Here is a 15,839-nt window from a genome sequence, read left to right as displayed (position 1 = left end):
AGTTCAGGAAAGGAAGTTGAATGCCTGCTTTGTCCGTGGAATGAGATAGTGTGAGATTTATTATATACAATTTATTTATACAAAAGGCATATTGATGAGGTGTACTACTCGATGGCATCACATGTGTACGTCAGTGAGATGGCATAATAAAGTAAGATGTCAATCTAAACAACCATATAAAAATAAGTGCTGTGTCTGGACGGCAATCATAACATGTTATTTTTTCATCGTTAATCTATTGAACACCGTAAAGTTTGGTGATTTAAGCTGTGCAAATCCAGAGGCCTGATAAAACCAACAGAACAACACAGAAATTATGTTTCTATTGAAACATATCTGCAGAACTCACTTTACAATTACTATTACCCCTGTAAAAAAATTGTAGAACATAATTTGGCTTTATGGTCTGACTGTATGTACTCATTTCACTTTACTATAGTTGTAAATATCATTAGTGGGGGGAGGAGATATAGGTTCCCATGTACCCCTCTGGCAGTTTTTCGAAACATGGTTTTATGGACCGGAATGATGTCTAGTTTCATTTTATGCTTGTTGCCATTGACAGTTTATGTCCTATTGGGATCATTTGGTGGCCATCATGGATTTCAGTTATCGAAAATGGCCATAATTTAAGCATATGATTGAAACATGCTTAATACGATAAAATTATATTAGGGACGTAACATCCTCTCAGTTTTGTAAAATGAAGAGAAAATAATGAAATTCTTTCACTGAAAAATCGGTAAATGTCACAATTTTTATCACAATAAAAAATTCTCATTGACAAAGCACCATGTAATAGTCATTTCGAATTGAACTTACTCTTATGTAAACACATGTGTAGTATATAAAGATAGATCGCGTGAGTGATGTGGAAAAATTATTAAAAAATGAATAAATTAAAACTCCAAGTATTCTGGATAAACACATTGTAACAGTTATTCTGAATTTAACTGAATTTTGTTTCTTAACATATTCCCAGATCCAGTAAACAATTATATTGAATAATATATTGTATATTTATTGTGTTGCCTGGTTCTCTATCTATGCGCGTATATGCGAATGTCTCATTTTAGCCATTTTTGATGACTGAAATCCAAGATGGCTGCCATATGACCACCATGGGACATAAGTTGTCAATGGCAACAAACATGAAGTGAAACTAGACATCGTACTGGTCATAAAAACCCATATTTCGAAAAACTGCCAGAGGGGTACTTTGGACCTATTTTCCCTCCCCCACTAAATAATATATAGGGATTGGATTTCGTTTTTATGTTAACCATGCTTGTATGGAGCAATTCCTCTAAGAATATATTCTATGGGGCGCGTTAGCGCCCCATATTGAATATATTCTTAGAGGAATTGCTCCATACAAGCATGGTTAACATAAAAACGATATCCAATCCCTATATTTACACTCACACGACTTGTTATTTATATTTTATGCAATAAAATCGTCATTTGAAAGTGACGTAATTATTCAATAAAAGTCGGTCAAAAGTGGGAGGAGCTTACTCAATTGAACAGCGAATGATGACGCTTCACGTAAGGTAGAATTATTCATCCGCGACGACAAAAAAGTTCAATATTTTAGTGTAAAATAAACATGACAAACAAAGTAAATTTCAGAGATAATTTTATTTAATCAGATCAGAACTTTAATATATTCAATTTTGCTGAAAGTTAATATATAGCGTAATAACATAAAGAATTTGTACACGGACACATGTGTGAACTCGGTGACCGTTATTGTGCAGCGAGGCGAACCTGACGCACGCTTACACACTTTAGTTTGCCCAAGTTGTCAAAACACCGATTTTCAAGTAGCTCAATGTGTTTGAGATGTCGTCTGACTTGACGGTATTACATCCTTGGGAGCCATGTGATTATATAATCTACGCTTAGATCCATATCGCCATCGATAGATGAAACAAATTCACTTGTGTTCGATGGATACAATGTATTTGTGGTGACGCGGAACTGTCAACACGTGGATTATTAGCGGTGCATGTTTTATAATACACATGATTAAATACTCAAAGAACAAAGACAAGAGGATATGTTTATAACTGACCTCTATCAGAGGGTCTCACACCCGTCCACCCCAAAGGCTCGATCGTAGGACGAACATAGGCACAGAGGTAATGTTTGTTACATTTGACACCCATCATTTTTAACAAAAATGAAAGCACGTCGCCCCGGTCGGGATATTTTTCCGTTTCTTTATACAATTGTTAATTTAATAATTGTTTGAATCATATATAAATATAAAACATGTATATATTGTTTACATTTATCCAAAATTCTATGAAAAACAACAATATACACGTAATGTTTCGTCAAAATGTAAACAAAGCCATGTGTTTCTTTTAAAAAAAAAGTAGTCCTTTTACGTTGCACAGAACATTTCCTTACGCAAGTTCAAAGTTCAATGTTACCATGCAGTTATGGTAAACAAAATCGGCTAGTATTAGCGTATAGTGACCAAGCCTAGCAAGTGTAAATATATGGCAGTATTGCCAAAATATTGTTCAGCTCTTATTTGTACATGTAAAATTAAAACCTATGCAGTAACTCCCAAATAGTTGTTAACTTTCGATGATTAATAAAATATTAAAAGCTCATCTTGATTCGTGAGTTTGAAAAATACAAATATAACTTGAAGAGAATTGAATTTCTTTTGATTTTGTTACCATTAGTTAGGACACTACGCGTTAGTTAGCAATTCCCATCTTATACTGCAAATCTGCTTATTTTCACGGGGTTGATATTCTCGCGGTTTCTAAATTAGGAAGTTGATCAAAAATTTAAACTGCTGAAGTTAAATTTTCTCGTTTTTAATCTAAATATGGATCTGCGATAAACGTGTGAAAAACGAGAGAAAAAAAGTAGTAATACATGTAGAGCGTTTTTGGAAGGCGTTAATTTTTAAGTAACTTGATATAACAAAATGTGTTTTATAACTCTCCAAAGATATCATATCAGAGGACTTATTAATGTTTTATCATGCCTGAATGAAATTCAGAAAATTTAAAATATAGTAGAATTTGATGACTGAACCTGAAGCTGATATTTAACCATTAATTTCCATCGACAAAATATATGAGGATGAGCATCATAATGGTTTCGAATTAAGCTTTAGGATCAAATACCATATTCATTGTTTGTGTTAGCATTGCCTGAAACCATGTGTAAACGTTGATACATACAGAACTTGGTGTTACTAAATTGTATAGCGATACACGATATCGCCGTTATACGTACGTATTGATGTTAAATTATTTACAGCTTCATACACTGAAATGTTAAACTATCAAGTACCATGTAATAGTAGCATTGTATAACAGAGGATATTCAAAACCCCCTTTGAAATGTAATGGCACACTTTATAAAAGGTTGATTGTCGATCGATTAATAAAGCCATCAGATAGCCAGTTAATTCGCCATGTCCTCAAAGCTCACGTCATTTACATATAGCATTGATCCGCTCAGATATATAATTGACGGATATTATACAACACCAATGTAAAATGTATGAGCAAACAGTCCCTCCCTATGTAGCGGGACAGTGATCACGATGTCTGCTCGACTCAAGTGATGTTGACGAAAAGGGGATTACACTGGGATTATCGCAAGTATGCATGGATTAAGACACATCGTGACTTATGTACTCGTCATTGTAACGCTGTCTGTGTTTGTGAAAGGAGACGATCTAGAAGGAAGTAATCGTACAAGGTATCTACATTGTAATTCTTCAGAGGATTCTTTCCATTGTTAATGAATGTGACGGTTTTTTTTATTCTGATGTATTACATAATATAACATTACCAAAGCTTCTTCACTGGATACAAGTTTATCAAAGATGATGTTGGTTATTTTACTTTCTCTCTCTTTCTAGTCAACTTCACATAGTTTTAAATTACCATTGATTATTACAGATTGTTATTTCTATATTGTCAAAACTTAGTTTGTTTTGAATCCTAATACCACTCACAACTAATTTGGATAGAATTAATAAGAAGAGTTAGTGTTTGTTTGACGGCTTTAGGAGTATATGTACAGGCCTAGTAAAATTCTTTTAATAACAGTAAACTATATTCACCTCAGGGTCTGATATTTATTTGGACACATACATCGTCCTTTTTGTTTTAATGCTTCGTTGACGCTTTTCTGTCACAAACACAATATTTGCTGTTTTCATGTCGTTTTTAATACGTTCCAATGTCGTCCATATGGTTGGTTCTGCTGGTTAGATTTTCGGTCCTTCGGGGTTATCTATCAGGCGGCTTTGAATGTCGGAGGTCTTGGCATTTATGTGTACGAACACAAAAGTAATGAATGCTAATATAAATGCTAATATAAAACTCTACTTAAGTTTGCTGAAAAATACTATCTACAACAGTGTTGAATCATTTGTTGCAGTCATCAAGGTATTGGTTGACCCTAGATTCGGTCAATAACTCTTGTCTATAGCGAACACCCACAGAAACAGAAAAAATGTCTTTAAATCCATGTGGTCTTTATACACAGATCATATTGTGTTGAAATTGACTAATTGGGACCATTAACGGTCTTACCAGGGCGGTGGTCGTTATACAGAGGTGGTCTCTAAGGCAGATTTGACTATTAGTGATCACTTTATAAATTTTCCTAGTCTACATTCACGTTGTTGATGGCATAATCATAAATGTTATCTTATATAACAGCTGTGCCTCAGCCGATCAAACTGATCTTTAAAGGTCATCCAAATAGACAAAGCAAACAAGGTCTTTTAACTAAGTAGATATCATATACTTCCTATATTAAGTTACAATCATTTTGGACCACAAACTAGAGGTTATGTAAGGCAGATGGTCGTTTAGACATGTACAGTTAGTCGCTAGAAGAGTTATTTCTTGGAATAAATTTTAAATAAGCCTAACTATCACTGGCACCCAAAATCAATCCTTATTATCTTTAGGATATTTGTGACATGGAGAAAGATATAAATTTGCACAATATTGTTATTTAAGGGACGATTTTTATTGTCTGTTGTTTACTGGTGTGTAAACTGCATTTGTATAGATATCTTAAATGACGCGCGTTAGCGCCTTAGCGCGTCATGTTGAAATATCTGTACAAAAATGCAGTTTGCACACTAGTAAACAACAAACAATAACAATCATTCCTTATATTTACATTTCGACCGACCTTTTCATTAAAAGTTAAGTGTTCAAATAAAATAAAACTTTTTTTTTCAATGTTATACGATTGTTGGAACATCAATTGATGGAATCCCGGAACAGCTGGCTTCAATTTGGCGGGAAATGTTATCAAATTCAGAGAGTACACAAAATATAGTTCCACATTAATTTTATCTTTTTTTCATCCCATTTACACAATATTTGTTAAATATGATATTGACTGATATATAATTAAAGATTAACGTTACATTTATACATGCAGTATATTGAAGATTTGCCATACAATAGGCCTAATCGGATGCGCATTCACACTATGTGTGTGTATATTTGCGCGGCAACCACTGCGTTTACGGAAGTGTAAACGATTTCGCAGTTGGTAAGGTTATATAGCAAAGAAAAAACGGAAATGTAAATATTACAGTATAACTCGCCAAAACCGGCTCTTGTCTGATCTGAATCGCTGTGTAATTTGGCTTAGTTGTATGACATTTCCGTTATTGATTTATAGGATCATTTAAAATAAAACATAACGTAGCCTATTGAAGTCATTCGCAACAAATCCCGAGATAAAAATAATGAATTATTAAAATACCGAAAACACATACTTCATTACATTCGGATATCAAAGTACCATTAGGTTAAATGATATTTACATCCGGTTGATGAATTTGATGACTGTTATATAATACCAATACATCTCTATTTGGAGAGTTTTATGTCATTGCAGACAAGGTGTTCTAAGGGAGCTTTTGAATGACTCTAGTTATGATTCCAGCTTATCACCCGAGTTTGAGGACGGTAAGCAGTTATATTCAGTATAGATTACATCTTCAGATGTTTACATACATGATATCTAAAATGTCAAAAAATGTTATTCATAAGGACGAAATAAAAAATTATTCCTGCGATAAAGTCGAGAAGTGCTTTTACATTATCGATTTCGTTCCCGATTCCCTGATCATATTGGGATGTTTCATTTTTTTTTACTTTTATAGCAACATTGTAGTAGCCATTCTCTCGCAGAATATAATTTTCATGTTCCACAGGTGAATGTACTATTTCAAGATGAGGTAACAATCGACTAAGTGACTAATATTAACCATCGATTTAATTAACCATTAGACAGGTAGCTCTACAATCAATATGTCTATTGTATCCCCCGAATGAGAAAATCACGCCTTTTTAAACTGTGTTATGGAATAGATTATGTTCAATTAATTTCCACAATAATCTGATCATGTAATTTATAAGCTAGGTTTGAATGATCAATGTATAAAGCGCATGACGAGAAAAATCAGTTCAGATCAATTCAGTGTCAATTCAGAAAAATGATGAATATCTTTACAACTATTATTTCTTTAAATTTCTGTGTATGGTAACTGTGTGTCTATGCACGTAATGTAATCTGTGAAATTTGATGAAAAAGAGCTTAAAGATAGAAATACCAACGTGTTTCTGGTTTTTGATAGATATTCCGACGAACGTTACCATCCAGGTATTTATAATGAGTATCGACTCCCTCAATGAAGTGTCCATGGTGAGTAGTACATCTTCATTATCATACAGAACGTTATATTTATCATAGATATTTTAGCTATTAGAGCTGTGTGTGACTACAATCAGGTAGATGTATTCTGTTCTTGCATATATTACAGAGTTATCTGTCCTTCCGGGTAGGTATTGATTCTGACGTCATGTATTTGCGAGTAAATTGCACCCACAAAATAATGACGTCACCATGGATACAGATCCGCAAGGAAGCTAACACTGTAATATGCAAAGACGGAATACAACAGTGATGTACAAGGTGTCCAATACTAACTGATGACTGATGACCAAAATACAGCCATCCTTTTATTTCACTTTTCCCCCAATTTTCTTTCCTTCAATGATAAGTATACGGACAAGTTGTCCAAAGCTAATTAGCATAGTTTTGAAGTTTTGATGTAGTTATTAAAATATTTTTAAGAAGTCCTTGAATTTAAGCCTTAAATGCTCAAATACATTAAAATCAATTAATTGATGAATCCGAAAGGTAAATCTAGCTCTATGGTGTGTTAAGGATTACTCCATGACGATATTCCTACGTCAGAAGTGGGTGGACAAGCGCCTGATGTACGAACAGGTCCCAGGGATGAATATGTTAGAACTAGACAGTCGGATGATCGAGAAGGTCTGGGTGCCGGATACGATATTCTCTAACGAAAAGAAAGCTAGCTTTCACGACGTGACGGTACCAAACAGACTGATGCAACTCTACCCCAACGGGACTGTCTTTTATAGCGTCAGGTACGCATCTGGTCTACCAATGTGCTCTGTATTCCACTTCAACTATATATATATATCACGTGTATAGAATAACTGTGAGTGACCTTTCGTAGGACTATAAGGCCACCACTGTATTACGTGTAAATCATTTATAAAAAGTCTGATGCAGATAACAGTTGTTTTTGGAAATGTCACATACAGTGTTTTTACTGTTGGATAACCATTTACACAACATGGCCTTATTTTTTATTCAAACACTTTTATTTTCTTCCGATGAATACATATTCCCATGGTATATTTTTAATATATAGAGTAAAAGTGTGAAGGATTTCTTTGTTCCCTGACTGCATAGAGGTGAAGATTAAAGAAGTCATTTGAAGCAGTGAAAATATTCTGTATGCACATTATATACAAATGAGATTAGATACAAGTTGTAAACTTATAATCCTTTTTCTCCCATAAAAACGATGATATATATATATGAACGCAAATATTAATCAGAATGATGATTGGATAACGTATCAAAACTATCCTTAAGATAAAAGTTACAATTTTGTTCAAGCATGATGAAATTTCTCTGTACTCGCATGTCTATATAAAAGATAATTACTGTGCAATACAGAATCAATTTGTAATAAACTCTAGTCCGTCATTAAATGAATAAAACTTCAAATATAAGAAATACACCGTTGTTCAAAGTACATGAAAGTAAAATGTATAGTAATAAATACATTCAACAGTAAAAATGGGATCCATTGAGTTGACGTCTAGTTCATGTATCAGAGATGAAAAATTACGAACTGCTGGTTAGTAAGTTATTAACATGTGTAAATACATATTTAAATGATCCACAAATTAAACAAACGGGTGGTCGGTTGACACAGAAAACTGCCGTCTACATAACACTTTCTGAACCTGTATGTGATCGGGAGTATTAAACTCAGGACTGAAAAAAAAATAGATGTAATAATTTATTCATACAATGCCGGCAAATGATCTAGCGCACCTAAGAGTTTCATAGCCAATAGATAACTAATTTAATATCTGTACATTGTTTTTTCATGGTGACAGCAAGGACCAAACATTTGGTTTTCAATATCTTACAAAAATAAATGGTATTTTTTCAGGTTACCAAAAATGAATGAAAAACATTACCTTACCCCATGTTAGAACTGGAAGTAAATACGGCACATGATCTTGCGCAGTACACTGTATAATCCAATTTCAATCATAAAATGACATTCAATATATTTAGCTGGCCATTTAAATTTCAATGAAAAACAAAATAATTGACTTATAAATCAGTTTGCAATTTTTACAAATGTCAAATATAAAACATGTAGCGATTTTTCCAATCAGACGCTATTCTTCCACTATCGCCCCACTGTAACACGTATGCATCTTAGACTAAAAACTGAGATTGTATTAGAATTTACACTGCTTTTCTTTACTTTTTATGTCTGATTAAGATTGTTACTTCATTAAAATTAGCTGAAATTACAAGTGCGCAAGATCATGTGCCGCGCGAGATCATGTTCCTTTCCTGTAGTTGTTTTGATGAATTTGATATTAGTAAACGAAACCATTATACTATACACATTATAGAGACAATAACATATACACAAGATAATTATATATTTTGATGAACTTGATATACTTGGCTAAACACAGGGAAAACACAGTAGAAATACAGTTCATATTTATGTCGTACATCCACCAGGGAAATCATTGGAAAGTGTTTTCGACCATTATACACCCATCTCATGTTAACATAGATAACATATGCTGTTTATGGCGAAAATATATAAAACTACAGTGCTCTGTTATACTATCGAAATTTTAAGGTACCAAATAAATATATATATATTTATACATTGTATGTAAAACTTCGATTGACTAAACAAAACATCACAAAGATATCTTAAAGTGAATAAAAGAAAACACAATTTCAAAAATGCTATCGTCGATATCGTTATGGACCTAGAATTTGAAATGTTTGACGACTTAAACGAAAGGTTTAGATGAAAAGAGTTACATAAAAAAAACCAGAAAGTATGTGTATTAGGTTTACTTCATGTTTGATTGTACACTCTATACTACGATACGCTTCACTATCACTGTAGTGCGATCAACCGTTTATCTATTACGATGATCTTGTTTTGTAATACATTTTGTAATGTTTGCAATTTTGTAGGAACGAATAAGTTTCACATTTCAAACGTAGGAATGAATGTGTTTCACATTTTGTAATGTTTGCATTGTTGTAGGAATGAATAAGTTTCACATTTTAAATGTAGGAATGAATGTGTTTCACATTTTGTAATGTTATAGGATATCAATGACATTATCCTGTGACATGAAGCTAGCGTCTTACCCACTGGATTCCCAGCATTGCCTTCTTGCCATCGAAAGTTGTAAGTCTTTTTAAATATATGATTTCTAACTGCTATAATATTATCATTCTTTTTTGGTTTTTATTTCATTCCATAGCGTGGTTTTGGACTGAACGTGTTTCGTGCCAGTGTAAAACATGTTATATTATAAATTACAACACTTTGAAGTCTAGCAGCAACGGTTCAATGATACTCACCTTCGAATGCGCCGTAATGGCCGTTACCCATGTGGTATTCTAACGTCATCATGTCTTAATCTATCACCAATATATCATGAGAGAAGATAACTGTAACATGTAGCTTCTCCAGAGAATATAGTACTATATGGTATTCCTCATAAAATGAACCACAGGTAACTTTTTTAAACTCCATACATATAGATACTTAAAAATGCTACACCGCCGACAGAGCATAAATGCTTTTCATCATTTGAACAATAATTAGTGTTTAATCGTATATACATAAGTCTAATTACACAAAAATAATATAAAATAATTTATTTTGCCTTTGGGTCATGAGCAATCAGTACTTCATTCCATATAGGATATAGTGCCACGGATTTTTTTCGGGATGCAATCAATTATTTTTTTATATTTTTAACTTGAAGTAAAATTAGAAGCTCAAACTTTTCAATTGCGGTAATGGTGTAAAGTAAGTTACTTTTGTGACTGAATCAAAATATTAAATCGTCTGCTGCTATTTTTGATAATGAAGAAATACCATTTGTCAACAGTGGAGCATCTTTAAGTGTTATGTTTCAATGATCAGCAATACTAGAAAAAATATATTTACAGATATCACTCTATACAGAATGTGGCATTCCAATGGCACCCCACCAGTATAATGGACTAAAATGAATTTGATATATCTTACAAACAGTTACTCTATAGAGAATGTGGCATTCGAATGGCACCCTACCAGTATAATGAACTAACAGTTACTCTATAGAGAATGTGGCATTCTAATGGCACCCCACCAGTATAATGGGACTAAAATGAATTTTGATATACTCTATAGAGAATGTGGCATTCGAATGGCACCCTACCAGTATAATGAACTAAAATGAATTTTGATATATCTTACAAACAGTTACTCTATAGAGAATGTGGCACTCCAGTGGCACCCCACCAGTTATCTTACACACAGTTACTCTATAGAGAATGTGGCATTCTAATGGCACCCCACCAGTATAATGAACTAAAATGAATTTGACACATTTTATAAACATTTACTTTATAGAGAATTTGGCATTCTAATGGCACCCCATCAGTATAATGAACTAAAATGAATTTGATATATCTTACAGACAGTTACTCAATAGAGAATGTGATATTCCAATGGCACCCCAGCAGTATAATTAACTAAAATGAATTTGATATATCTTACAAACATTTAATCTATAGAGAATGTGGTATTCCGGTGGTACCCCACTAGTATAATGAACTAGAATGAATTTGATATATCTTACAGACAGTTACTCTATAGAGAATGTGGAATTCCAATGGCACCCCACCAGTATAATGAACTAAAATGAATTTGATATATCTTACAAACAGTTACTCTATAGAGAATGTGGCATTCGAATGGCACCCCACCAGTATAATGAACTAAAATGAATTTGATATATCTTACAGACAGTTACTCTATAGAGAATGTAGCACTCCAGTGGCACCCCACCAGTTATCTTACACACAGTTACTCTATAGAGAATGTGGCATTCGAATGGCACCCTACCAGTATAATGGGACTAAAATGAATTTTGATATATCTTATATAGAGAATTTGGCATTCTAATGGCACCCCACCAGTAAAATGAACTAAAATGAATTTTGATATATCTTACAAACAGTTACTCTATAGAGAATGTAGCACTCCAGTGGCACCCCACCAGTTATCTTACACACAGTTACTCTATAGAGAATGTGGCATTCTAATGGCACCCCACCAGTATAATGAACTAAAATGAATTTGATATATTTTACAAACATTTACTTTATAGAGAATGTGGCATTCAAATGGCACACTACCAGTATAATGAACTAAAATGAATTTGATATATCTTACAGACAGTTACTCAATAGAGAATGTGATATTCCAATGGCACCCCAGCAGTATAATTAACTAAAATGAATTTGATATATCTTACAAACATTTAATCTATAGAGAATGTGGTATTCCGGTGGTACCCCACTAGTATAATGAACTAGAATGAATTTGATATATCTTACAGACAGTTACTCTATAGAGAATGTGGAATTCCAATGGCACCCCACCAGTATAATGAACTAAAATGAATTTGATATATGTAACAGACAGTTACTCTATAGAGAATGTGGTATTCTGGTGGCACCCCACCAGTATAATGAACTAAAATGAATTTGATATATCTTACAGACAGTTACTCTATAGAGAATGTGGTATTCTGGTGGCACCCCACCAGTATAATGAACTAAAATGAATTTGATATATCTTACAGACAGTTACTCTATAGAGAATGTGGTATTCCGGTGGCACCCCACCAGTATAATGAACTAAAATGAATTTGATATATCTTACAGACAGTTACTCTATAGAGAATGTGGTATTCCGGTGGCACTCCACCAAGCCGATCAGGATGATGTCGGATAGGCTACTACCTCAATTCTTCTTCTCAGATGAAGTGACCTACGATAGCGAATGTCTAAGAGACTACGGTGAAAGTACGAAAAATACTATTTTAAAGTTGAAATATAATTTTTTTTTGTTAGTTAACTAAAAGAAAACTATAAATATGTACAAATTCCTGTTTGGAGGTACGGATCTATCTTAAAATGAAAATCCTATGGTATCATGTTATTAGCATATCTTCTGATAATGTATTTCATTTTATTTTGCTATATCATGATAACAAGTCATCTTGGCTTACTGTATGTGTGTTTACCGTCTCTTTCTGTAGGTGGGAAGTTCTCCTGCTTGGAGGCCAATCTTCACCTAACGAGAAATAACGGATACTACATCGCCCAGATCTTCATCCCCAGTATTCTGATAGTGATGCTGTCCTGGGTATCGTTTTGGGTGGACGCTGAGGCCACGCCAGCCCGAGTCTCCCTGGGAGTGCTGACCGTCCTCACTATCACAACCCAGAGTTCCGGAGCACGATCACAGCTCCCACGTGTGTCCTACATCAAGGCGATAGACGTCTGGATGTCCACGTGTCTCATGTTTGTGTTCGCCTCACTCCTAGAGTATGCTTATATTAACGTTCTGACGCGGAAACGTCGCTCTAAACTCATGACTGCTCTACAGATTGGTTCGGATGGAATGTTATCAGCAGCAGTAAAGGTAAGAAAAACATACTTTTTTTCACAGTATATAAATATATATAAAAACTTGCGACTACGTCTTTACCAATAATAAGACCATTACCTCAGAGTCGTTCATTGCCCTGTGACATGCGTGTAAAGACCACTTGTCATTATGGAACACTTTTATTTGTCCTTTAGATAGTGTTTATGTATAAAATTGTACATATTATCTGGTGATCAAAGGCAAATTTGATCCTCGATATTCCAGCGGTTACAACCATTGTCATAATATCCACCCTGGAATATGTCATGGCAATATTGAATGATCTAATGAAACGGGTGAGACCGGTAGTTTGGTTCATTCGACTAACCGTACACGGTATGTCTTTGAGTTGATGTCTTGATACTTTGCCTGTAGTGATTCTGATTTTTTTTTTGACTGAAGAAGGCCCAATAGTGGCTGAATATATATTCCATAGAAATGATTTTGATTTTACTATGAATTTTGGCCTTTTATTTCGGATTATTAATATACTAGCTTTGTACGGTTTTTACCTCATTATGATTCTGATTCCAGTTTCCGTTTCTGAGCAATGACATTGCGCGTTATCGTTCTAGGGTCCGCCAGTGGAAAACGATCGGAAGACAAGCACGGTACTCTATGACCACTCTAACAAAGCCAGGATGGTTGATAAGGCATCACGAGTTATCTTCCCTGCCTCGTTCGGACTGTTTAATCTAGCCTTTTGGGTCTATTATGTGGTGTACAACCCCAGCTAGCTGTGTATTGATGTGTGTTTTTCAGCGATACAATCATGTTACTGACGAAATATTGTATATTATCATAATCTCCTAGCGTTAATTCAGTACAAAAGCAAACACATACATGTATATGCAAAAAATTAGTGATAGTGCTATTATAAAAATGTCAAACACATAAAACGACTTATACAATCAAACTTGCCCTAACGACCAACTCTGACTACCGATTTAAGACCACTTTCTCAGGGTTACAAATTGTCAATTTCAACACAATATGACCTGTGTATAAAGACCACGTTGATATAATAACAATTGTGTCTTTGATCCCTTGGATAGTATTTATAGAGAGGTTTGACTGTAAGTATTTTATAAATATTTCCAAAAAATGAATATATGTAAAAAACATCTTTCCCTAGGTGACAATACATTACCTTATTAAGTCTTATTTTAAAAATACGTCCAATATATGTTATCACAAGATATATGGAGCACACGTGTTATATAATTCACGTAGTCGGAGTTTATCACTATATAGTACCACATTTCCCTTTTTAATCACATTTCATCAATATTATGATTATCAACACGACTGTCTCTTAAAATATCCCATTTTAATAAAAAAATATTTAATCGTGTTGTTATTGCGTGTGACTCGGCGTGTAATGTGAACGTGAGCTTTAAACATTTAAGCATTTCATAATTTTGTATTTTGAATATTTTATTCAGTTTCTGTAACAGAATAAAAAATCTATACATTTATATAAGTATTGCAATTATCAAAATGTTGGTGGCGAAAAGATACTGTGGTATTAAAAAACCTTTCTAGAATTTTCAGTATAAAAAACCGGGCCAAATAACTTTTTTTCGAAATATTTAATGCTATGACATAAATGATTCTAGGGATATTATACCCGAGGGTCGCATAATGTAGTAAGGCCCCAGGCCTGGCGAAGGTTTTTACAACATTTTGTGATCCCGCGGGTAAAACAATCCCTATTCTTTAAATACAATGTATATCCACATTCGAAATGGTATTGCTCACACCTCGCTATATTTATTCCAATTGAGATGTCCCGCCACTTTGAAAACCAGCAGTAATAACTTCAACGAATTCATACGTTAGGATTGTGTGATATTGTAACACGAATCCCGTAGTTTGCCTTTTTTTACAGTAAAACCAGTTTGTTTTCTGAAAATGAACATCAAATACCGAGAAAATAGTATGTTAGACGCATTGATATCGCGTGGTCGTATTTGATATAGCAGTGTGTTTCACAAGATCAACCAGTATCCTCCTATAAGTATAAGAGAAAAGCAATTAAACAATACTGTTATACGCGAATCTATTGAAAAACGATGACAGGAAATACGCGACAATTTAGTTGTTTACAGTATATAAAGTTTTTATGTAGTGTAGAAGATCTAAAAAACTAAGAAAAATACAAAGTTGATTTCTTGTCTGATGATGTAAAAAGTTTTTTGCACATTATATCCAAACCGGCGTTAATGATATGAAAGGCAATTCACTCAGGCTAATTCTTTTACATAACCAAGAAGCAAAATATGGCATAAATGTATTGTTCTACATTTCTTATGAAACATATAACGTAAAACATTGACAAATTCAACGACATTGTTAAGTATTTTAATTAATATCGTTGAAATATCAAATCGTTGATCAATACGATTAAGCAGGTACAATATGGACGCTGTACCAATACCCGAGCCAAAGTCTCGCACGATAAACAAATAAACTACATTACCACTGAGAAAGTAAGAAAATGGTTTTTAGGCAAGACAATTCACCTGATAAGGTAAAACACTACTGTCAAACCGATTTGAGCAGTTCTAGACAAAAATTGCATTACTCTACGAGCAAGGGACAGGGTTCGGCATACAAGAAGTTCGACCACAAAGTGTAATGGCGGACAGCGAGTGAGTTTGAA

General features: G+C 33.8%; 1 protein-coding gene across 1 annotated transcript; it reads left to right on the top strand.

Annotated features, from left to right (window-relative positions):
- Positions 1-1,423: 1,423 nt before the first annotated feature.
- Positions 1,424-15,411, top strand: LOC138327355 (glycine receptor subunit alpha-2-like). Its single transcript, XM_069273390.1, has 8 exons — positions 1,424-3,738; positions 5,914-5,984; positions 6,656-6,723; positions 7,249-7,475; positions 9,786-9,868; positions 12,406-12,546; positions 12,783-13,168; positions 13,750-15,411. Exons 1-8 carry the CDS (start codon positions 3,641-3,643, stop codon positions 13,909-13,911), a joined length of 1,236 nt encoding a protein of 411 aa, XP_069129491.1. The 5' UTR covers positions 1,424-3,640; the 3' UTR covers positions 13,912-15,411.
- The last annotated feature ends 428 nt before the right edge of the window (positions 15,412-15,839 follow it).

This window comes from Argopecten irradians, chromosome 7 (assembly GCF_041381155.1).
Source record: "Argopecten irradians isolate NY chromosome 7, Ai_NY, whole genome shotgun sequence".
Taxonomy (NCBI): domain Eukaryota; kingdom Metazoa; phylum Mollusca; class Bivalvia; order Pectinida; family Pectinidae; genus Argopecten; species Argopecten irradians.
The sequence above is the reverse complement of the archived record's forward strand: the minus strand, read 5'-3'. Positions and strand labels throughout refer to the sequence as shown.